The sequence below is a fragment of the Perca fluviatilis genome, chromosome 11 (genome assembly GCF_010015445.1).
Source record: "Perca fluviatilis chromosome 11, GENO_Pfluv_1.0, whole genome shotgun sequence".
In the NCBI taxonomy this organism is placed as follows: domain Eukaryota; kingdom Metazoa; phylum Chordata; class Actinopteri; order Perciformes; family Percidae; genus Perca; species Perca fluviatilis.
This window is the reverse complement of record NC_053122.1, coordinates 16,119,171-16,144,463: the sequence shown is the minus strand read 5'-3', so window position 1 is coordinate 16,144,463 and position 25,293 is coordinate 16,119,171. Positions and strand designations below refer to the sequence as shown.

General features: G+C 39.3%; 3 protein-coding genes across 3 annotated transcripts in view; 1 reads left to right on the top strand and 2 right to left on the bottom strand.

Moving 5' to 3' along the window:
- LOC120569020 (transcription factor BTF3 homolog 4-like) overlaps positions 1-357 on the bottom strand; it is a 4,664-nt gene extending 4,307 nt beyond the window's left edge. Inside the window, exon 1 of the mRNA XM_039816822.1 lies at positions 248-357. The gene's annotated coding sequence lies outside the window, so the exon portion shown is untranslated. The remainder of the gene's footprint in view (positions 1-247) is intronic.
- A 420-nt stretch (positions 358-777) lies between these two features.
- Positions 778-6,600, top strand: txndc12 (thioredoxin domain containing 12 (endoplasmic reticulum)). Its single transcript, XM_039816248.1, has 7 exons — positions 778-962; positions 2,262-2,322; positions 2,626-2,678; positions 3,397-3,470; positions 4,708-4,777; positions 5,403-5,486; positions 5,628-6,600. Exons 1-7 carry the CDS (start codon positions 863-865, stop codon positions 5,705-5,707), a joined length of 522 nt encoding a protein of 173 aa, XP_039672182.1. The 5' UTR covers positions 778-862; the 3' UTR covers positions 5,708-6,600.
- Positions 6,601-7,605: 1,005 nt separating this feature from the next.
- gipc2 (GIPC PDZ domain containing family, member 2) lies at positions 7,606-24,896 on the bottom strand. The gene is made up of 6 exons (XM_039816247.1): positions 24,288-24,896; positions 12,009-12,194; positions 9,936-10,116; positions 9,208-9,320; positions 8,696-8,777; positions 7,606-8,075 (listed from the first exon to the last, which is right to left on the bottom strand). Exons 1-6 carry the CDS (start codon positions 24,564-24,566, stop codon positions 7,924-7,926), a joined length of 993 nt encoding a protein of 330 aa, XP_039672181.1. The 5' UTR covers positions 24,567-24,896; the 3' UTR covers positions 7,606-7,923.
- Between the last annotated feature and the right edge of the window lie 397 nt (positions 24,897-25,293).

Below are 25,293 nucleotides of genomic sequence, written 5' to 3'. Positions count from 1 at the left end.
TGAATAGAACAAAGGAAAGTATCTGGAGCTAATTTTTAAAATGACATCAAGTATAACGTAACTGTAGCTTGTTCGGTTGCTAACTAGCTAGAATGCTAATTTAGCTAATACTAGCATAGTGGCTAAACAAGATAAACGAACTGGCTTTCGGTTTTTGGCAAGGTAAACCGCTAACGTCAACTTCAAATCAAATGATAAAACAAACCGGCTCAGATTATAGCCACAAAATGAAGTTGTTTTTTTTTACCTGATTAAAGGAATAAACTGACAGTCCGATGAACTGTTCACGCTACTTTAATGAGGCTGAAGCGGTGCGGCTTGAACCCGCATCAAGACAGCAGCAATATAAGATACTTCCTATTGATATTTTCACAATAAAATTAACGTCACTCCCGCAACAGTACATTTTTGATTTATGTAGAGAACATATTAATACTAAAGGGGAACAATGTAACGTGTAATATATTTGAGTGGGATTTAATACGAGAAATCCCTAGATGTATTTATTTTTAAATAGTTTGTGGCTTTTAAACTTTTGTTTTCGTACTGATTTCTGACAATTTCTGACATTTCGTTGTCTAACTTGACCAGATTGAAGTCGCAGGCAGGAGCATGGCAGGAGCACGCGGTTGTGTGGATGTGACGTCATGTGAACATGGAAAATGAGTCACTGCTGACCAATAGGATGAGTAAGAGGAAACTCACACACATGCGCGCGCGCACGCCCACACACAACACTTCACAACTTTATTAGACAGACTTTTATTGTGAAATGTAACGGTTGAACGTCCGGGTCGCCGGTTCACGAACAGTCACTGCCATTAGCTTCCAGCCGTAGTTGTGAGGAAAAAGGCCAATCAAAATGCAAACGTCTCTAGTGAACTTCGTGTTATTTTCATCTCTGCAGGTTTTGTTGTCTTTGACGTGCTTTCATGAGGTTGTCGAAGCAGCCAGCGGGAAAGGTGAGTTTATATTTTTTGAGTTAATATACAAACTGAAGCGAGTATGAGCAGAATATGGTCATTGATAGTGTTACCACAGCCAGAGGAGAGCTAGGCTGTCTTTTGTAAGAGCATCCTGGATCACAAAGTCTGTGTCCTGGACAGAGGGTGTGCTTTGTTAGCCTATGCTTTGTCAGCCACACATTAATTACTCTTCCTGTTTCAGGCTAACCGACTTACTGCCAACAACACCACTCTACAGGCATATTATTTCCTTTACGGTTATTCCATTTGAGACAAAACTTTACTTTTCCAAAACAACATTTTTTATGCCAAATACGTTTTAGTATTCATAATAAAATAAATTTACATAGTGTAATACAAGAGTTAATTTTTTGCAAAAACTCACAAACTCCATTCTTATAATGATTAAACCAACACCAGTTTGATTGATATTGACACATTAACCTGTCTAAATAGTAAAAATTAAATATCCATACATGAAATAGGGTGCACAAGATGTTTTCATTTATAAGCAGTGAAAACTACAGAAAGGTTTATTAGTGTTAACGTTACTATGTTACAAATGACCTGAATGAGATCTGGGTAGGATAAATCAAACTTCACAGACAGAGTTCCGATGAACAAAAGAGTTTTGCCTTCACTTTTGGAAACAAGTCCCAAAAATTATGACCTGGCCTTTTGTGTCAGTCTTTCTCATTTATTTACTATCATTAATGATGTATGTTCCATTGGTTTTGATGATTTCTGTACACTGGACAACTGCATAAAGAGCTTGCATCCTTTACCAATGCAGTATATTGTGCATTAAAGTTCCAACTGTGAAGGAAGTGTAATTATTATTGGAAAAAGTATTGCTTGCACATATGCTTCTCATGCATGTATGTGGAATTGTGAACAGAACATGGACTTCACAAAGCCTACAATAAAATGTTTAGTAATCATACCAACAAATGTTACCTAAGATAAAAGCCACATGCCATGCAGCAGCTGCATGCGGCTACACCGTTGCCTTAGTATGGCAAGAGGAGGCATCACAATATAATTTATTGCTGTACTGATCACTTGTCCCACTGCTACCATATGCACCTGCAAGCTAGTTACAAGTAGTTAGCAGTAAATAGTTACAGGTGGCAGAGCCGATATTTCCCTGCAGCTTGACATTAAATTACCACTATTCATTTGTTTCCGCGTACTTCTTTCTTTTGATGCTGTATTTAGGGCAGACCCACCCTGTTGTAGGAATATAATACCAGTTACACAATGCTGGTGTGCTTAGAAATGTATTTCCCACTGCAGGGTTTGGAGATAACATCCACTGGAGGACGCTGGATGATGGCAAGAAAGAAGCTGAGGCCAGGTGAGTTCACACTGAGAGCTGACATATTACAAACACTTCCTGAAACCCTGCTGAGCCGCTTTTTGTATGACCATTGGCCCCGAGGCCTAAAATGGCTTTTAAAAGAAATCCCCCACGTCTACATTTCCACGAATAACTGGAGCAGACTGATATCAGTAGCGTTTACTCAATTTTTTTTAATGCAAAGATGAGTGTATATCTTATTTAATAAAGTGCCAGACTTGATGATTTGAAGTCAAAGTTACTAGTTTTCAGTGTTCAATTTTGGTCTTGACAAATGTTTTCATGTGTTTGCATTGACAGTGGGCTGCCAATCATGCTTATCATCCACAAGAGCTGGTGTGGAGCCTGCAAAGGTAAAACAATGTTTCTTCTCTTCTTTTCACTATAAAAGCCTCAGGTTAGATACTGTTTAAATAATAAATGTAGCCTTCCCTGTCTGAAAAGGGCTTCATTAGATCCAACTTTATTTTGTTGTGACTTTAATGTTTTAAAGATAAAGTAGCTTTATTCAAGATTCAGGATTCCTTTACATATGAGCCATTCCTGTTTAGATAGAAAAGGCACCATATCATACTGTATGCAGATGAATAAACATAGTTAGCCTATCCAGCATGCTCAGCCAAATTATCATCTGTAATGTGGGCAAACACTTAAAACAGGAAATTATTGTTAAAGCTGTTTTATTTTATTTTTTATTTCAGTTCAGTTTAGACCTTTATTGTCCCTTGAGGGAATATTTGATTTGCAGTAGAGGGAAAAACCACAAACACAACATACAGTTGTGAATTTCCCCGTTGTGGGATTAATAAAGGATTTTCAATCGTGAATATTGAATCTACAAGAGGACATGGGACATTTATCGCAGTAAAGAAACCAACCAAATACAAAAAGAAGTATCTGTTCATTAAAAGTATGAAATTATTTGAATGGAAGCCATGACAAAGTGCTGCTGACTAGTGCAGCCAAATATTCCTGCACGCCAATCATTTTACTGGCCGCTTTGACTTTGTTGAACAGAGGATTTGATGACAATACAAGGTTGTGATTAACTGTATTTTGTTTTTACATCAGCACTGAAGCCCAAATTTGCGGAGTCCAAGGAAATCTCTGAACTTGCACACAACTTTGTTATGGTCAACCTGGAGGTAAGGACATGTTGAGTGTCATTTCCCAGCATGCTGTTCATTTCAATTAACTAGGGTTCAATTAACTTCTGTATTTGTGCTGGTAGCAACATTAAAGTGGCTATATGTAACTTAGTTTTGTCACTGTTTGTGTTGATTCTAGCGGCCGCTTTGGACAATAGCGGTAGGGATTTTACCCCACGTGCTGTTGTAAAGTTCTTTTCTATACGGTACTGTATTGCCCATTGTATTACGGAGTTAGCGTTACCGGGAGATGTTTTGCGCAGACAGAAAATCATTCATTTCCAATAAAAGAATAAGTTACAGATGCATCGTTGCATTTCAAGTGTTGCATACGGCTACCTACTTTGGGTGTATCGTGAGCTAAACAGGGTAACATTATCACTATCACTGTGTCACAAGCCAAAGCATTAAGAGTTTGTTGTAGCAACCAACGTAATAACTTATATTAATATAGCGCATTTCATGAAACCCACGGACGCTTTACACAGGTACAGGGGGACAACGGGAAAGAAAAGAGTAGGCTAACACAAACACGGACTGAAAAGGATTAAAACGTTCACGCTAAATGGAAGGGGACGTAATTTAATCTAGGCTACTGACATACAACCACATCACGCATTGTAAAGTTATTTTATGAATATAATAGACTTATTACATACCTGAGGGCCAATTCGGGGATGTTTTTGAATAATTTACAATCCCGTAATTGTCTCCATCTGTTGAAAGCCCGACCGAGATTGACTTGGTTTCGCCCATCATCTAAGTTTAGTCAGCTTTTAGTTGTTCTTCGTTTATTTTCCTTTTTTCCTGTGATGGTCCTGCCCCAGTATCAGCCATAACTACAACGGATAACTTCTAAAATAACATTAAAATACAATTAGGCCTATATAAAGAAATCTCCTGCTAACTTTTACCTGGCTGGATCCACTAACGCAGGCTTTTCCGGTGTTACAAAGAAATCTGTGACCCATCAGATTGTGTGCTCTGTAGCGCCGTCTACCTGCCCATAAATCATTCTGTGACTTTGCGGGGAAAATCGGACCCAGGCAAAGGCATTAATAAAAACTATACATAATACAGCGTTCTTTTCACTGTTAGTCTCGTTTGCTGTTACAGGTCATTTATGATCATTATATGAAAAATGACACCGTTTCAGAAACATTAAAAAGTTACATATAGTGGTTGAGGTTTGTTTCCAGGCTTGTAAATGATGACTTATCTCTTATTTGTACAGGATGAGGAGGAGCCAAAGGATGAAGCCTTCAGCCCCGATGGTGGATACATTCCTCGGATTCTTTTCCTTGGTACGGAGGGGGTTGAGTCACAAAGTGTAAACACTTTGTGGGATTCCTTTGGAGAGACTGATGGCACAGTTTCTCTTCCTGGATAACACATAGTGCCACAGTTTTCAGTGGGCTGGATTTAAGTTTCAATGGAATGTTCTTAGAATACTAAAAAGCCTGAGATGTTGCACATGAAAGCAAACTGAATAACAAGAATTGGTAAATTAACTGCAATGCCTATTGGACAACACAGAGAAAATTATCAGCACATACAAAATATATAAGTATAAAGATTAAAGGAACAAATCACAGAAATGTTAAGAAATGTACTGCTTCCAGATTCTCAAATGCAAATATTTGCTGGTTTTCTAGTCTTCTGTAATAATAAATGATAGCTTTTTAATTACCCACCCTTTTTAACTGTTGGTTGGACAAAACAAGCAATTTGAAGACATCAAATTGGGCTTTGGAGAGTTGCAGCATTTTCCCATGAATATTTTGACATTTAATTGAGCAAATAATGAATTAATCAATAAAATAATTGTACATATTAGTTCATAAAGAAAACAATGGCTATTGCAGCCTTTTATTGTTTAAATTTAACAAACTTTTGACTGAGCGGACCTTTTCATTTGACTCCTCACAGATCCCAGCGGTCAAGTCCATCCTGAAATCACCAACAAAAATGGGAATCCAAACTACAAGTACTTCTACAGCAGCGCAGAACAAGGTAACTATCCAGATTATCATCATTTACCTACGGAACATATTCTGTTAAAATGTGACATAGCTGCTGGCTCTTCAGAAAGGATTGCTTGGACTGAAGGAAACTCAAGTATGAGGTTGATGATGGTGTGTATTTCCTGCGTAGTTGTGTCCGGTATGAAGGAGGCGGAGGAGAAGCTGACAGGCGACGCCTTCAAGCAGGGTCACACTGGAGACGAGCTGTGAGCAGGAAGACGGGCATCAGGCCGTAAGGGCTACACTTCCTCGCCTGAGCCTGTGCTTCAGAGCTTTCACTAATTCAACTTGTTCTTTAGACAGTGGGGTCCATCTCACTGAACCAAACCAAGCCAACCTTTAAAAAGGCATTGGTGCTTGAGGATTTATTCTAGTCCAGTACGGTTTTTCCATCACAACTACTTTTCCTGTCATCGTCTGTTTGTGTGTGTATATTTTAACTCTACTGTTAATTAAATGCCATGTACTGTACTTACTGTCTGTAGAGGATACCACCAACTCAAGCTAGCCAAGTAACATTAACTCATTTGCATACACTGTTTTTGGATGGAAACTTCACATGTGGAAAATGCCAAGTTTGTAACTAGACAACCATGACAGTTAAATATTTTTACTGTAGTTATGAGAAGTTTGACAAACACTGTGTAGACAACCTTCCCATTAATTTTAACTAGTAGTTATGTTTTCACCCAACAGCAATGATACAGTACTTTATAACATTCAAGATCAGTAGTCAAATGCCTACGGTGATGTGCTTCCAAAAATCCTCTACAGTACATTCATTATATCTATAATAGTTACCATGTACTACAACATGGAGCTCTGGACTTCTGATTTATATTATCCAAATCTGTAAAATAAGTATTCATTTAATCCTGCCAATGTATGTGTACTTACTTAAGCTACATCTACGTAATGTTTTTTTTCCCGTTATCGATTTGTTTTGCTGCTCGTGAAGTGACACCACTCAGTTTTTTTTGTTTTTGTTTTACCCCCAGCCTTGTTAAACTCTTTGAATGAGGGATGCAAACATTGGTTATGTGTCTCAATGTATTTTATACATGTACACATCCAAGTGTGCCAATAAAGTTTGTTGTACTGAGTCGTCGTGAGCCGGACGAATTCATGACACAGCTATAATAACAGTATATCAAATTTTATTGTCTATCCAACAATAGTGATCCCTTATGGTTTGTCAAACGATATGCAACTGCTACAACAGTTAACATCAGTAGATGACACTAATCAAGTCACTATTTAAATTCAGTTTGACAGTGATTTAAATAGTGCAGTTACATTAATGCGAGTGCATTTATTTAAGACATTGGATTGCAATTGATCCCATTCCAGACAACCTTAAAAATGGCTTATTTAGGAAAGAACTTTCTTTCATACAGAGCCATATCTCAGTGTAAAAACGTCTTACAGCATATGATTTTTCATGATAAAATAAATTACAGGGAAAAAATAAGCATGCCTCTCTAAATAAGACTCATTTCATGACATGTTAACAGTGTTAACGGACTAAAACAACATGAGAAACATAAGGAATGTTGGTGGTACGTGTCATCAAACTTGGCTAAAGGCAATTAAAGATAAAGCCCTCTGTTCTTTGTACTGCTCAGTCTTTTGACAGATGGACAAAGGGCTCAAGCTGAGGTGTGTAAGGGCACAGAGTAGAGTTTAAGAAAATCACAAAGTAAACAAACATGAGCAAAGTGAACGTGGCCGAAGCTCCGACATTTCGTCCCTGTGAGGTCATTTATAAGATTTTAAAAGATGGGAGGGAGATAAAAAGAAAAAAAAAAAAAAGTAGCTTGAGAGAGAATTATTGCTACAATGACTATAATTACACTAATTACACAATGCTGCTGCTATAAAATCAGCAACAGTTCCACATATAAAAAAAAAAAAAAAAAAAGTCTATAAAAAGCTGTGTGATACATCTGCATATTCAAAATGACACAGCTATAAAGTGTGATTTAAACGATTTAGCGATTTAAAGTGTGCACATACCATTTCGTAACCAGTGTAACTGACCACTGTTGACTATGTATGCTGTTCTGACAAGAAGAACAAGATGCAGCTGGAGCGATCATGTCTCTCGGGGGGAGGAGGTGTACAATCAACATCAGGAATGAATCAGCAACTCTTCAGCATGCAGGAGGCAGGTCCGGTGTTGGAATATCATGGATAGCACATCCAATTTCATATGGTAACCGACTTGACTGAAGTTGACACTTTAGGTGCATCCAAGTGCAAAGCTATGCCTAAGAACAAAGTTTGTGCTGGTTGAAGTTTGTCCAGTTTGCTTCTGAGGATATTAAGAGGCGAGTTGGGGAAGAAGTGTGTGTGTGTGTGTGTGTGTGTGTGTGTGTGTGTGTGTGTGTGTGTGTGTGTGTGTGTGTGTGTAGGCAGGAACAAACTTAAAATCTTCCCTGCTTTGCGTCTCCGATGGCCCCCCAGACGTCGAAGACAAACTCATCGGGAAAGGCAAAGTCTCCGAGGGTCTCATCTAACGCCATGGCAAATTCATCCGGGTTCTTCTTGTCACGGCCGACCTCGACCATTGTAGCAGCTGGAGAGAGAGAAGAGCACAACACAAGTGTTTCGGGATTTCCTTGCGCTTAATTAAACTTCTACTGAGTCTGTGATGTGCTCACATAGTGTTCCCTAAACTAAATCTGTTATCCAGCAGTGGGTTGAATCGTCATTGGTATATTCATAATCACACAGATGTCCAATGTCTGCCCTGAATGATAAAATGTTTGCCAATGTCGAAACCAACTTTTAAATAAAATATTTCCACAGACTGCCATGGCCACAGCTCCGGCCTGCAGAGTAGAGCAGAGTGGCATGATAAAATAATGTTTTGTTTTTCCCTCGGGGTTTCGTAAGGAACACTATGTGACTAACTCATGGAGTAACATACAGACTGAGGTCACAGACAGGGCTAACTGAGGTCTCATCACTTTGACTGGATATTATCCCATCTAATCATCGACTCCAAATTAATATTAACGAAGCAATTTAAGACTAATTAGTATGAAAGATATCAGCTACTAAGACCTCAATGTACAAGTATGCTAGAAAGACAAGATTAACCTGCAGGTAATGTTATAAACCTTAAGTATGAGAAAATGCAAAAAGCAAATCATCTCTCAGACATCCCGATGCTCATGAATATTTTATACTCACCAAGTTCAGTGTCTCTGATGCCCATGTAGCTCTCCAGGAGGTCGTCCACTTTCTTTACTGCCTTCTCCTCAAATTCTGTTGGCTAGAAAACGACAGACAACTCAGTTTCAATCATTCAGTTCCTCAGTTTTACTGTAGTTTGTTGCTGTAATGTTGTTTCACAACACTTCCAAGGATGTTTCAAATTTCCAGCAAAAGTATGATTAGGAGATCAGTCTGATCAGTGATTTATTATTCTATAGTACATGGGGATTAGGTGAGAGTGTAGGGATAAGTGGGTACCATCTTTGGTTTGTTTGTCTGTGTGTCTTCAACAGAGAGAACCTTTAAGATTATATCAGGAGCAAAAAAAATAAAAAATAAAAAAAAATAAAAGACTACCTTCAAGCATCATAAAAATGTCAACAGGGGGGAAAAAAGCTCTCTTTCCCAGTATAGGACATCCGCAACAATTACGCACTTGAGTTGTCACACCCGGGTCTCAGTGGGTTTACCTAAAGAAACTTACTTACCTCCTCTTCTACAGTAGCTGGACCCTTGGAGCGAAGTCTCAGAGTCCCCCTCCCTGTGCCGATCTTGTTATCACTGGGAGGTTTGGCGCCTTTTGACCTGGGCTCAAGCATTTCTGTCGGTCAGAAGGGAAACACTATTACAGAAAGACAATTTTTTGCAAACTGTCCCATTGCTGAACTTAAGCAACAATATACTGATGTTTTCAGCTACTTACAACCACAAGTGAACATTTTTAATTTTTTTTTATTTAAAGATTATTTTTTGGGCATTTTAGGCCTTTATTTCCACTGGACAGATGAAGGGGAGAGAGAGGGGGAATGACATGGAGGAGTAAACCTCTATATATGTGCGCTTGCTCTACCAACTGAGCTAACCCGGCCACCACAAGTGAACATTATAAAAATGACCAGTTATGGTTTCTACAAGCTATTTGTAGTCCTGAAAGAAAAGCAATGCTGTCTTGCCACAATGATCAGCCAAGGTATAATTTGACCTTTCTAAAAGCAAATACAGTAGACACGCATTCTGATGGTTTTGGTTTTTCTTATCATGCAAATGATCCCGTAAATGCACAAAATGATCTCATGTGTCCTGGCCCAAATGCAGAGAAACACTGCAGCACAAGGTGAATCTGTTGCCCTTTTACCATGTGGGTCACTTATGTAATGTGTTGATGCAGGTGTGTCTGCATCGCCTACACTTTTTCTGGATCTTGTTTCTCACTCACCAAAGGCCTTCATTGGTTCGACCAGTTTGAGGGTGAAGGACTTGTCTTTGGGCAGCTCTTTAAGCATGCGGGCGACCTCATAATGCCGTATCCCGACCACGTTACGTCCGTTAATGCACTCTACGTGGTCGCCCACACAGATCACCTTCACCCCGTCCACAACACTGCCCTCTTTGATACGCTGCAATACAGAAGAAAGAAAATGACATCATACATTTATGCATCAAGTGCCATAGAAAAGAGGTTTGTTTAAAGCGTTTTCCAAGATAAAATTACTGATCAAAACAAGAGAGCAAAACGAACCAAGAGTGTGTGTGAACAAAACATTCTGCTGTTCTACTGTATTTGCTCTTTCATCACGTTATACAAGGTAATTACTTTTCTCTTGTTTATGAGCACACTGATGTGAAACCACTTGACTTACAAAAGCAGAATATATATGAATAATACTTTCCTGGCCTTTTTCTCCACAAGAAGATAGCATATTTGATAGGGAAACTGTTCATTTTGCTCCATAAACCTCTCAAAAACAAACATATACTGCATTAGAAGGTGTTCAATAACCCAAATGTGAAAGAAAAGCTGCATTAGGCCAGACTATTCATGTTCTTAAGAGTCTACAAGTTGTTTAGGGTTAGAAGTTTAGATTAAGATCAAATGATAGGATATACTTTATTGTACCGTAGGGAAATTTGTCTAGGACTTAAATGCTGCACACATACAGTATAGCTGCCTCCACAGTAGTAATAATAAAAAACAAATATAGAAACAAAACAGCACATAATGTAGCAAAGCACATCCACAAATTACACATATTGCATATAACACATATTGCACATATTTCCCAACCAGTGACACACAACGCTGACCCGAGGCTTTAGCGTGTCAGATAAACAATCAATAGTGCTGTCAGATGGGCAGCGTTCTGTGACTTGGACATGGTGGCACATGTAGACCCACTTGTTAGGAAAGACCAAGATAAAGCGCAATTAGACCGTCGCCTGAATCAACAAGGGCATAAATACCAAGCTGAATTATGATTTCAGCTATGAAAGCAAGTTTGTAAAGTTACTTTAAAAATGGCAGTCGTGCAAACAACTCCATTTACCAACTGATGTTTTGTACATGCTGTGATATCCATAATAAGGACATTAAGAGCATCTTGAATTAGATGACCACAAAGTTCCTCTGAAGCAGGAAACAGAAAAGATAGCAAAAAAAAGCAAGAAAAAGTCAAGAATCATAAATATAAAATAAAAAAGTACAATAAAATATATGATAAATATGTATAAACTAAAATATATGTTTTTAAAAGGAAAAGAGTTTTTTTTTGTTTAAAGCGAGTGTGCCTAACAAGTGCTTACTTATTTAAAAAAAAACATTTGTATGATATAATTGGTGTTATATGGGAGTAAAGCTGAAATAATTACATGATCATTTGATTAGTTAAACAACAGATGATTAATCAATGACACATTTGATAATAAGCTCATCTTATAGGTTAATTTCCATCTAAACACATCAAACATTTATTAGTTTTATATGTGGATTTTCATTTAAAAAAAGTTTTCTTGTTTTGTTGTGGAATAACATTGTAAAGTATTACCTATGTTTTTGCAGTTGTCACTATTTTTGAATATACAGCATTTAAACTAAATGATTATTTGATTAACTGAAAAACGAATCAATAGATTTGTAATGAAAAAGGTTGTTAGCTGCATCCCTGTTGACCTGATTTTGGCTGACAAAAAGCGAACCATTATTAAAATTACTTTTGGGTTGAAACCAATAAAAACAGCTTACGGTCTAATCCTAACCATTAATACAACTTCATTTCTGATCCTGGAATGAGCAAGATACAGACAGCCACTAACTTTTTGGTACACATGACATTACAAGTTTACCAGATAAGCAAAAATACAATAAACACAACAGATGTTTCTTTTCTTTCAAATCAATTAATTCCCTTTATTTTGTGCCTAACCATGTATTCACTTAGTATGATACATGACTCGCTGCCACTCAGGTGAAATAAGGTTGATGTTAAATGTTTAAGATCAGTTTTCTTCTTACCTTTATGAAAGCGTATCCCACTCCATTGTCAGTGATGGTGAGGCCCAGGGCATCTTCAGATTTATAAATTTCCACCTCCTTCTTGATCCCTCTAATGTGGGCGAAGATAAAATCCTCAAGGCCGATCTGGCCCCCCAGCAGCTTGTCCATGTCAATCTTGTGGGTGTTGAGGGTGCAGAACAGGATCTACACACACACACACACACACACACACACACACACACACACACACACACACACACACACACACACACACACACACACACACACACACACACACACACACACACACACACACACACACACACACACAATAAGACTGAGCTAAAAAAGGAGTGAAAGTCCTTTGATTATATAATGCACCCGCGGCGCTACCATTGGGCCCGGGTGGGCCTGGGCCCACCCATTTTAGGTCTGGGCCTGCCCATTTTGACCCAGGCCTATAGTGAGTAGTGAGTGATTTTCAGTCTAGCAGTTCATCCAATAATCAGCCCAAGGAAAGCTTTGAGTGAAAGCCAATCAGCGGCTTCTACCCCACGTGTGGACTCTTAAGCCCGCCCACAGGCTGCATCGTCACCAGCAAGTGATCCAATGAAATGAAGGACGTTTGCGCGCAAGCTTTTCAAGCTAGCTCAATGAGACAGACACATACCGTAGCTATTAGCTAATATGAAACGCAAAGCAGCTGGTTTTCATTTAAATTCAGCAAGAAACGCTCCGAGGAGCAGGAGGACATTTTAAGTAACGCGATTACAAGTGACGAGTTACCATCCTGCTCGGCCGCCCTCTCCCCATCAAGTCCTCCCGTAGCCACCCTCACACCAGCAAGGCAAGTAGGCTAACAGTTAGGCTAACGTTATCGTCAGTGTCTGGCTGTCTGTATGCAGGGGGAACCCGTTTTTTTTGGGGTTATTTTAACTGGCCCATCCAGTTTTCTGGCAGCCCACCTACAATCAAAATCCTGGCGCCGCTATAATGGCTTCCTAACAGGCAGCTGATACTTAAAATGGACTATTAATCAATTTGTCCTTTATAAAAAGGTGGGGCGAGAAATCACTAGAGACCTCACGATACGATATCATATTATTGGGATTTTAACAGTATTGCCACGGAAAATATCGCGATACTATGCTGTATCGATTTTTGGCCCCACCCCTGATTTTTAGTCACAGCCTAAAAAACTGAGCCAGATTAAAAAATAAAAGTCTTTGAGTGTAAATGGCAGAGCACTGCCTCAGTATGCTAAATACAGGAACCATCAAGGAGCTTGGTCTCTACTACAGCAGCCAAGTTATACAGTTATGCCCTCTTCCAACACACTTCTTGTTTTAAGCCCTGAGCCTATGATGAAGTAAAGGGGTGAAATGACCTTTCCTCACTGTGCCAGAAATGTTGAAATCTGGCTTCACACCTTGCGGCTGCCATGTCTTGGCAGGACATAGCGAGGGAAATGTGATCACCAGGAACACGATACGCAAGTGGCCTGATTTAACAGCACTTTAAACAGAGACTGGACAGTAAAACCTAGGAGGAGAATGGTGGATCTGAATCATTTATTGCACTCTAACTCACCCAGGCAGAAGTTATTAATAAGATCTACTTTCATTACTTTTAACTTAGATAAACCTTCTGTTATGCCCATATGCAACTTCTATTGTGGGATCGGCTTCCTAGTAGGGCTTTGAGAAATACAGAGCCAGGATTTTGTGTCCGATTTCCGGGTTGCACGGTAAAAAGGGATTGATTTGTACTGGTTCATCAGGAGGATGACCTTTGTGCACCACTCAGGCTCTGGCAGCGAGGCCTGCCTTTTTTTCTGTGTACCAATAGGCGCTGTTCACACACACATTAGGCAACATGGCCTCAAGCGTTGCCTTGGGTTACCAGACTATAAAAGAATGGGATTATAATGGAGGGAGGCCGCTAGAGGAGAAGGGCAAAAAGAGAAAGGGAATATGTAGGAGAAGAAGAGGCTACGTTTGAGGCAAGGGAGGGGTGTACTGTAGCTGAATTGATGGCTCTTTTCCATAACCCCCCCCCCCCCCAGGCCAGGGCATTACCCAAGAGCGAGTGGGAGAACAGCAGCGGACGCCTACACCCGGTTACCAAGGCTGCCGACTGAATTAAGCAGCTCTTAGCACCCCTCTCCTACTGCTGAGCCGACAGCCACAGCGTGTTCACACTGCCCAGTGTGGCTAGGATGCTGCGTCACACGCACTGCAGAGTGACTGCCTCTCCTCTGACAACCTGAATCACAACAACAGATACTACACCTCCCACTGCCTGCACCACACTGACCACAACCTTGATAACCACATGGGAAAGGGCAAGTGAAAGGAGAGACAGTGCATTATGTTCAGCATCACCCAAGACAGAGCTACTCATGGCTCAGTGCATTCAAAAGAGGACAAAACACATGGAGAATAATCACACAAAATCTGATTTAAAAAAGGCACCGAGCCTTGTCTGAAATAAAGAGAGTACCTCCATTAACGTAAGAAGGAACAATTATGTTTTTATATAAAGATAGGTGTATGAGAGAGATGTTTTATGACATATAAAAATACTCTTTAAAATAATAGTTAGTGTCTAATGTAGCTCAGTGTAAATTCAGTCAGGTAGACTCCTCTTACGTTGTCTCTCTTCTCTTCAACTGATCAGCTGGGCAGTGGGTGTTTCGGTTCTGTATACCAATTAGAATCGGGCACTTATGTTCTAACCAATCACAGCAGTCTACCTTGTTTTAAATCTGTTCTCTCTCCTGCTTCTGTCAGTTGTGTTTTCAGACGAGTGCGACCCGCCTCCTCCCCTTCCACCTCCGGGCCTTTTCGGCCGTGTTCTCGGTCTTCTCCCGGCTGGCGGCTCGTGTTCCGTCTTTGGATTCTTCTCACCACCACCAGTGTCTAGTTTCCATTGGGGGATGTGTTTGGTTTTCCTACACATTAGATTTGTATAGATACCCCTTTACAATGGAGACTAATCTCCAAATAATTGTTTGTACCTACGTGGTTATATCTTAGTAGTAAATGTTGCATATCTGCAACGGAGTCTCTCCTGATTGAAATAAGGTTCTTCCACAAAAAGTTCAATTACCTAGTTAAAATTCTTTAAATTACATCTATTCGTGCTCCATCATTGAAAGATCCAGAATGCAAATATTTTACGTTTGTCGTAGAGACACACTCAACCTGTAAAAATATAATCATAAATGTTTTCTCGTAAGCTGGGCCTGAACACATTGTTCTTGTCCGTGTTAAATGGTTCAAAAGATCGTTGAACCATTGATCATATTACATATTGGTGGAGTGTGCAGTTTTTAGTTGGGTTTTTTTCTGATTACATATTAATCTTGCAGTTGTCAGCACCTCCTGCCCAGCAGTACAGCTTCTGCAAATATTTTCATTTCAAATTTTATTTACTGGTGGACACAAGATGTCCCCTACTTGTAATGGCTATTCTCAGTGGAGTGGGACTTTAAACTTCAGGAAAATGAGCAGAGGCGTCACATATTTAATAGAGTGTCATTTGGAGTGTCATTTGGTAACTATATTGATAAGGACATGAGATGTGTCGACGTTGGGGGCTTAAAACACCATCAAGCACTCTTTACTCCACTACATTTATTTGACATCTAAAGTTACTAGTTACTTTGTAAATTAAGATTTTACACACATAATATATCACATAATATATGATGTTATATAGGAGCCTCCAAAATATGATGCATTTTTATAAATCAACTACACAACAGTATATAAAATGATGAAAACTATCTTGACTTTGACAAACTACAATATTATGATTTTAATAAACAATTATATAATATAACAATCTTCTGCATAATGAGTCCTTCAGTACTAACTTAAGTACAAGTTGGAATAGTGGACTTTTACTTGTAAAACAACAACAAGAGCTACGGTGAGTTGTTCAAAACCTTTTTTAGTAAACTCTGGGTACACAAACAATGTTGTCAATGCTTTCGTTAAGGTGTAGAGCCCCTGGTGATACTTCGAGCAAAGTTTAATGTTGTGTCGAGCCTTCTTAGCGTTTTAAAAATAGCTATTTTGAGGCTAGCATAAAAGTGCCACTATCACAGTGGCGCTTCCGTCCTAAATATGCTTTTAAACGAAAGTTTCACTCGGGTACATTCACAAAAAGACCCTAGGTTGCATTTTGGCGAGAGTTACACTTTAAGGGGGGTTAAGGACACATTTGAGAGAACATGGATACCTAACACAAATTACAGACTGGGAAAGAGTACTTGAACCTGCAGAAATTTGTGCATAATCTTTTTCTTTAAATTTTTCCTTTCTTATTTAATTTTGTTTGTCTGTAGGGTTTATAATTATCAAAACTAGTATGTTATTAAGTAATAGTTTTGCTGCTGTTGGTTTAGTGGATTACTATTATTTTTTTTATTATCACCTGTGTGTTATTATCATTATTTCTTTCTTTATGAAAGTATTTGAGAACTGATCTGCTGTCCATTTACAGCCTCTTCAACCGATCTTTTACTGGCAGAAAAGAGGGTTGGAAAGATTAAACAGAGTATCATGCTTACAGAGGGGAATTACTTATGTGTAACCAGTGGAATAATGTTATTCCCATTTCCTGTCTTCTTCATACTGTTATTTCTGTGTCAGTGTTTTTAGTAGTTAACAGGGAATGCTGATGTAAGCTGTGTGTATTGTGGCGTGGCTGTGTTTTTAACAGGATATCACATTCATCAGCATTTAAGCCAGTGTAATCATTTACCTAACTGCGGATGTGAGATTCTTCAGAATGTTTCATAAAAGGTCTGAGTGAGCCTGACAAACTTAACCAGGATGAATTTGTCTCATAATGCTGAGCTAATGGGATCCTGGTTTTCAAGCAGTGATCACATCAATTCACAGTGGGAAAAAAAAAAAAAGTGAGAGTGAAAGCCGGTCGGTAGTAAGCATAGACGGTATATAAGAATGGACCAACAGACCCCGTTGCTCTGGACGGAGACCAGTGAAGGCTATTAGAAGCACTTTTCCGGTGATTGCCAGCTTTACTGTGCAGCCTCCAACTGAGAGAGACTACGTAAATGTGACGTGAGCAACGTGTCTGAAAGTTGTAAGTCTTCTGGTAGCTGTGCCGAGAGAAATCTCAATCATTCCCAATCTTACAGAGACGGAGAGTGTAGGTATATGTAAGGAGATAACATAGGCACAGGCTAATTATTGCTAACTAAAATGCTAGTTAACATTAATAATTAAACCTAAACACCTCATGTAAGTTGAAACTGCCTGCAAGGTTATCCTGTACTATACGGTAATTCCTCTACTATGTGACACAATCGTTAGCCTATTTTAAAAAAAACGTCTGCTACGGAGCCATATTGTGAGATACAAGGTAATGGAGCCTTTTATACATTGTCGTGTTTCTTTAGAACTAAACAATGGACAAATAGAGTCTTTAAACGCTTCAGATGTAAAGTTATTCGCTGTCAAAGTGACGTCAAAATGAATGCTAGTCAGTGGAATGCTAATGGGAGGTGATGGCTTTGTAGCATCAAAATGGCGCCATAGGAGGTTCGAGTTCTGAAGCGAAGCTTACCCTACCCTTGGTAGTAAGGCAAACACATGCTTCTTTTGTAGGAATTGTTCCAGGGCAAGTTTCTGTTCCGTTTTCAGAGAAAACTTGCCTTTGACAGCAGTGACATCAACGGGTTGCTGCGCTTCGGTGGCCGCCATGTTGAATGTAAACAAAACGCTTCTCTATCGTCACCGTGTTAAACCCACCAATAGCGCTCCAGGTGGATAAGCCAGTTTGTGATTGGTTCCCGCAAATTTGTAACGGAAACAGGATAGATAAACGTACAGGTTTCCAGCCTGAGGTGCAGGGCGAAATCAACCCGCCGGCAGATCGGGCTGGGTTTGCCCTTTTGGTGTTTTTAATAGACAGATTTCTGGGTGTTTGATTCTTTCTGATAATTTTATTTAGGTGACATTAAAAAATAAAAGAAACAAACTGTGAAAATGCTACCAACTTTGAGGCTTTAATCAGGGACCTAAGATGTTTCATACCTTCATTTTCTTTGCAACGCATTTAAAAACACATACAAATCAAACAATCATACTGAAGTTCTTGGAAATAGGCCAGAATTACTAAAGTAAGCCTAGTATAAATTGTGAATATTTCTCTCTTTGATAAATCACTTCACCTGTCCCAGACAGGTGATAACAGATATTGGTCTCTATCTGTGGTTGTTTAGTTGCCACCGTCACATCGATCCTCAAGGAGATCGAAAGAAACCTGAACTTGCCTCTGAAAAAGCTTACTGTTGTTCTGCGGGCTCAGCTGCCGGGACAACGCTTTCTTCTGCATCGCTGCTGTAAACAACCACAACCACTTAAATCACTATATAACCAGATCCAGTCCAGTCCGTGGTGAACACACACACACGCACACACACACACACGCACACACACACACACACACACACACACGCACACACACACGCACACACACACGCTACACGCACGCGACACGCGACACACACACACACACACACACACACACACACACACACACACACACACACACACACACACACACACACACACACACAGTTTCTACAGCTTCACAGATACTCCATGTTAGCGTCACATTTGTTGTTTCTTTTGGTGAGCACACAGTCACACAGGAAGAGTTGGTGCTCATTTGCTTGTCACATGTGTAATGAAGCACAATTACCAGTACCACTGGAATCATGTTGCAGGATCATTTCAGACCGTGTTATTAACTCCTAATACAATATAAATGGGCCAGTTTACTAAGCAAGGAAATAACAGTGGTTTTAACTAAGATTAGAGTGAACATGACCAAGTAGACAATGTTTTTTAACACAAAAAAGGAAATCAGCTTTCCTTTCTAATACAATAAAAGAATCCCACTATTCATTTACTTTAAAGTGCATACCATTCGTTGGCATGTTTTAGCCCATTTTCTGCACATCACAGGTCAACACTGAGAGGGTTAGGAGGAGCGTCTACCCTCAGGCCTCTAGGATCCTAAACGACGACACTGTTTAAGACTTTCCCCACATTTTCAAATGTGAGGATTTGCTGCTTTTCTCCACTAATTAATGGAATCGGAGACCGATGGTCAGACCAAACAAGCATTATGAAAACATCAACTTTGGCTCTGAAAACTTGGGATGGACATTTACTATGAACATACCACTTACGTACATTTTATAGACTCAAATAGTTGACCAATATTGATGATGAAAATAATTGTTAGTTGCAGTAGTAAAATAAAACAAGGAGCAAATACATGCCTTCATGAATCCTGTCTGAAAACAAGGCTGGGTGATATTTGCGTGTATCAGCTTACTATAGTATATTGTAAAGACACGGTCATGCTTTGTCATTGTTTTTGTCTGATGTAATGTGGAACAGCAAAACATTTCATTACATTGAACATAAATTAGATTACTATATCATTTTGCATGAGCTTCCTATATTGTGGTACACACTCAGGGGCCATTTTATTAGGTACACCTTTATTATTGAGGTTGTAGTTTGCAGTGGTGTTGAACTGGACTGCATTATATTGAGGTGTTTAATGTTTAACACACCAACATAGATAATACTATGTAATGATATTATGATTTTGATTTCAGTTGTACTGCTACTGTACTGGATTTATGGCTTTCATAAGCAGTGTCTCGTGTTCATATCTTGACAGACAAGAAAAGCTCACTTAACATTCTCTGTATACAAAAAAATAAATAGATAAATCCAATCACCAACTAAACTACAATTAAACTACTACTAGCAAGTGAGTGCAAGAGCTCAGCTAATACAAACAATTCTATTCAATTCAATTTTATTTATAGTGTCAAAGTTATCTCAGGACACTTTACAGATAGGAGTAGGTCAAGAACACACTCTATAATTTACAAAGACCCAACAATTTCCCCCCAGCAGGCTCAAGCTGCATCAAATGAGATTGTTTCACCTAATCCCCTCATCCCCGATTAAAAAATGTCTGGATGCAAACTTGGAAGTACAACCACCTGCAAAACTAAAAAGAAGAGGTGTGGTTCTGTGCCATGACCGCAGCCCAGATATTCAAACTGTAGGCAAATGACTGTTTCTGATGAGCAGGTGGACCAGAAGAAAAGTCACACAGAGAGCCACACCTCAAACTCGACAGCTGCAGGGCCAACAACCAGACTTTGACCTGAGCAAAGTGAGCACATAAAAAGATCCCATTCTTCATCTAAAGACTGCAACACTACATTCATGTCTTGCTGGCTGAGATAACAGACACTGAACCGAGTTTACATAATGTATGCTCTGTAAAGCCTTTAATGTATTTGCTGTTATAATGTTTGAAATGTCATTTCACTCAGACAAATTCCTTTCCATCAGTTCTGCTTTCTAAATAAAGTGACTGATTCTGAGCTTTAGTCTAACATTGTGTCCAATTAAAAGGCACAACAATAGACACTCACAGTGAACCCAAACGTGCTTCAATGCAATGGGATGTCTGTTTGAAAAGAAATGTTTCACCTAATAAGACGCAATGAGCACAGGGCAGACAATGCCATTGTTCATTACATAATTCATATTAGGCTCAGCCGAGCACTCATGTAACCTCAGAGCCACAGAGCCACTGATTTACAAACAACCAAAGCTATGGTTTCTGCTTGGCTCCATGTGAAATTATTTTGTCCTCCAGTTTACTTCAGTCTTTAGCGTTATGTTAAATTCAAGATGAAGTTGCTGTAATTTTACAGTGGTCACATTTAAAAAAATAAATAAAATAAAATAGTCTAAATGGTGACTGATTTCTTTATTTAAAATGAGACCGCATAGGGTTTAAAAGTTTAGTGGAAAACCATCTTATCAAAATAAAAGCGTTATATGATATACATGTCTCTGGTTCATATTTTTTTTTTTTTTTTATGTTTTTACAGTACTTAGCCATATAGATTCAAGTCCAGTATACAAAAGCTAAAGCAGATGGCACATTCAGAAAATGCCTGATGCTCAGTGGGAAATTGGTCTTTTCAGCACATTGTAAGTGCAGACTGCACAGTTTTGTAATGAATAACAAGTCGAGCACTGGACCCTTCACACTTGCTCTTCACCCCCAATACTGACCGAAATGTATCCATAGCATTGAATACAAAAACTGTCAAGTCAAGGAGTCCAAGTTATGTCTTTAAATTTCTTCTTTTGACAGACCAATGGTCCAAAACCCCAAAGAAAATAACTTCCAATGATTAAAAATAGAGAAAATAATAAAATCCTACAATAAGAAAAGCTTAACCCTGAGAATAAGTGTCAGTTCTGCTTAAGAAATGACTTGAACAATTAAGAGATTAATCGTTTGCAGCTCTACAAGTATCGATAAGAAATTAAACGTCTAACTTAACATCTAAAAAGATGTGTTTTGTTGGGAAAATGTCATTTTATTATTATTATTATTATTATTAGGTACTCCTGGCTAGAACTAATGCTGTTTAATAGAACAGCCCTTCAATAAATCCCATCTTTATAATGTTCCGTTTTTGTTGCACTGTTTAAGAGAAGTGTTAATCAAAGTTATGGTCACATGGAGGCCGTAGTTTGTGCTGCTGTTGAATTGTATTGCATTATACATTGAGAGAAGCGTTTCTAGCTTTTCGTCTACTCTTACTGATATGAATTGGGTGGACAAAATATTAGTAATACCTCACAGTAGAGGGAGAAAAAAAAAAAAAAGTATAATTTGGGTAACAAAGCTTAGGTATATCATATTGGCCCTACCCTTATCCAGTGCTACTTGCAGGTATCAAATAAAAATAGACTTTTGTTGGGAAATAAGGCTTTCATCTGAATGTGCAGATATCTTTTGTCCTGATACAGAGGTCACGTCCAGTCAACATTGGCAGCAGAGTGAGGTTTGGTGGTGTTTATGGAGGGAGGAGGTCCTGGGCAGAGCTGCTCCCCAGGGTCCTCTGGGATGCCTCTGGCTGTGGCTGGGACAAATTATCTGGTTAGATTTGAGGCAATGCCCGCTGAGCCGGAAGTGAGGGACTTCCTGTGGTAAAAACTGGAATCCAACAACTCACACTCCATCCATCTGCATCTGTCTTTGTCTCTGTGTAACTATATGCCACAGCTGTGAATAGGCCAGTATACTATACACATACTTTCACACTATATAATGCCAATGGGACATAACTGCTAACGGTACAGACGAATAAGTTGAAATTCGGGTTGTTGTTGTTCTTTTGCTACCTGCTTGACAAGCCCTGAGGCATTATTTCAGCAGGGAACATTTTTTCATCCTGATGTGGCAACAACCATAATACGTAAACACCAATGCGACTCTGATCCCAGTACTGTAGATCCCCACTTGTTCCCCTTTATAGAGGCGTCAGAGGTCAAGAACAGCTACAGAACAGTACTCCTAGAGTTGGTACAATGTCAAAGTCTCGCTCAAAGACACTTGAGCAGGGCAGTGCTTGCAGAGATGGAGGCTTGAATCCAGTCTTCTGACACAGGCTGCTGAAAATCCCAAATCTCTTTAGCTCCTCTGTGGTACTGTACTTATTGTTCAGAAAAGAGCACACCACCAGGCAGTTTCTGTACTAAAACAAGTCTAGACAGATGCAGAAAAGCCCTATAGAGGGACATTAATAGACATGATGAAACAAATGCCCATAGAAAAATGGCTAGTGTCCAATTTAGAGAAAAAAAAACTGCAGAGGTTGAGCCTCATTAAGGATATTGTCTACCTTCAAATCAGAAAGACCGGTTAGTTTCAGGGAAGCAGCCCTCCACTTATTACATCTATAGAAGTCCTACTGTGCACTTCACTGTATACCAATGCCCCTAAGACAAATTCCTTTCCAATTATTGCCCTTGTTGAATAAAGCTAGTCGCGACTGTATCTCTGAGCTTCAAGAAGGGATAGGAAGTTAACGTCATGAGCTTTTACAACACACCAGTCATATTTCAGGCTGACCAAAGGCAAACATGCCACTCACACTTTCATTTTGAAAACAGAAGCTTAAGCAGCCTGGGCTCTGGGGAGGACATAGAACCTGCTTTTGTTTTCAGGACCTGCTCGTAGATTTTGCTCCCGCTTCCCAGTGGAATTGGATTCTGAATGAAATACTGTATCTAAACATTGAGGTAATTTGTCAGGTATCCAGTGACTTCATTCTGAAGATAAGACACAGATCTTTCTCAATCTTGCAGGGTTAAAGCTGGGTGTGCAGGCTGGCAGGGCGTGCCTTTACAAACACCAACTAGCTTTGACACAAGACAATCAAAGTTGACTTTTAATGGCCTCCACGGGGCTAATCTCTAAGAAAAGCCACTTAAACGGTTTACCCAAACCCTTACTGCAAGTATTCATCTTGCAGTGGAGGAAGAAGTATTACAGATTTGTAAAGTTAAAGTAGCAATACCACAGTCTAAAAATATTCCATTGTAAGTAAAAGTATTTAAGTATTATCAGCAATGTACTTAAGGATCAAAAGTAAAAGTAGTAGTAATTCTGGAGACAAATGGCTCCTGTAACTGATATATCATATGTAATTATTAGATTATTGGTATTGATAAATCAAATAAATTAATAGCTGGTCGAGGTGAAGTTTTACTTAGTTTATTTACAGTTGGTAAGTTTAGTCCTATGGTTTCCAATTTAGGGGTCTCCTAACGGTCACAAGATAAATCTGAGGGGCTGTGATGTAATTATTGGGTAGGAAAAAAAGAAAAATCTTTTCTTATCTTTCCTGATCTCTTTGGGCCTCAATCAATTGAATGAAATCGTATTTGAGGTTTAAAGGGCAAATACACACCTAAAATAAGACAAGGGGCCCCAACAGTATTTGATGTTTATTTATAAGAGGTCACAAGCCAAAACGTTTGGGAGCTACTGGTTTAATCTTTAACAATGATTGTATTTTATAAACTTATAATATCATTATCCTAATCTGAAAATAAACTAGTTTCCATAATTGTTAAATAAATGTAGTAGGGTAAAAAATAACAATATTTCCCTATGAAATGTAGTGAAGTAGGCCCATAAAGTAGCATAAAACGGAAATACTCAAGTAAAGTGCAAGGAGGCCTACCTCAAATTGTATACAAGTACAGTTAGTAGCCTATATGTAGGCCTACAAGTTATTTCCACAACTTTTGTGAAAAGTCTAGAAACAGGTAGACAATGTAAACACTTGAACGCAACACTAAATCACTCACATCACTATATGTCCTCATTCAACAACAGGTGAGCTCTTACCTCAGGTGGGCTTATATTAAACGCGTCTGCTATTTTCGAGTACAACTCCTTCACGTTGGAGAATCCCTCGATCCTGCCGGTGGGGCTTCCGTGCGCCAGCTGCGTGTGGAAGACCAGTTTGGGCCGCAGATTTGCAGGTGGAGGCGGCAGCCCTGCTCCGTTCACGGCGGATTTAGCCAAGCTCCCAGCTGCACCTGCGTGTCCGCCGCCGACCTCCTCGTTGTCCACCAAATGCTCCTTCGTCGATTTGTTTTTCTTCCTCCATGGTCCCAACGGCATTTTAATTGATGTTTCGTGTGTTTTTCGACGTTGGAATTAAAAAGTCCGAGCCGCTTTTATACCATTGAATTAGTTAACCTGTTGAGTTCCAAGCCCAATGGTCGTCCTTATTTACTTCCTTCCTTCCGCGACACACTTTTCCTCTCTTCACCTGCCCCACAGCTTGGATTTATGTTCTTCGACAGCTACTCGGCCTTCGCTGCTTGCTAAATAAATGGTGTGAATATTCAACAGGTAGGTGGTGGCGAGTATGGGATAAACTCTGACACAACCTGCTGGCTGATTCTCGGCTAACAATAGCTCTGTTTGTCTGTCGGCGTGCCGCTGGACGCAGGCGCAGTGGGACGAGCCCAGGCTCAGTCCCAGTGCACCTGTACATCAGGACGGTGTGTGTGTGTGTGTGTGGGGGTCATCACTTTAAAACAGTTATTCAGGTATTTTTTAAACACGTGCTGCTAGTTAGTTGCCGTGGAAGAAGTATTCAGATCTTTTACTTAAGTAAAAATAGCAATACCGCAGTTGTACAACTACTGTTACAAGTAAATTCCTGTTCCTGCATACATAATCTTTAAAAAGTACATAGGCTAAGTATTAGCATTAAAATATATTTTGAGTAAAAATACTCTTTATGCAGAATGGCCCATTCAGAATAATACATATAATATCAATGGATTATAATTAGTGATGTATTAATACATGGCTAATGTTGCAGCTGTCAATGTTTTAT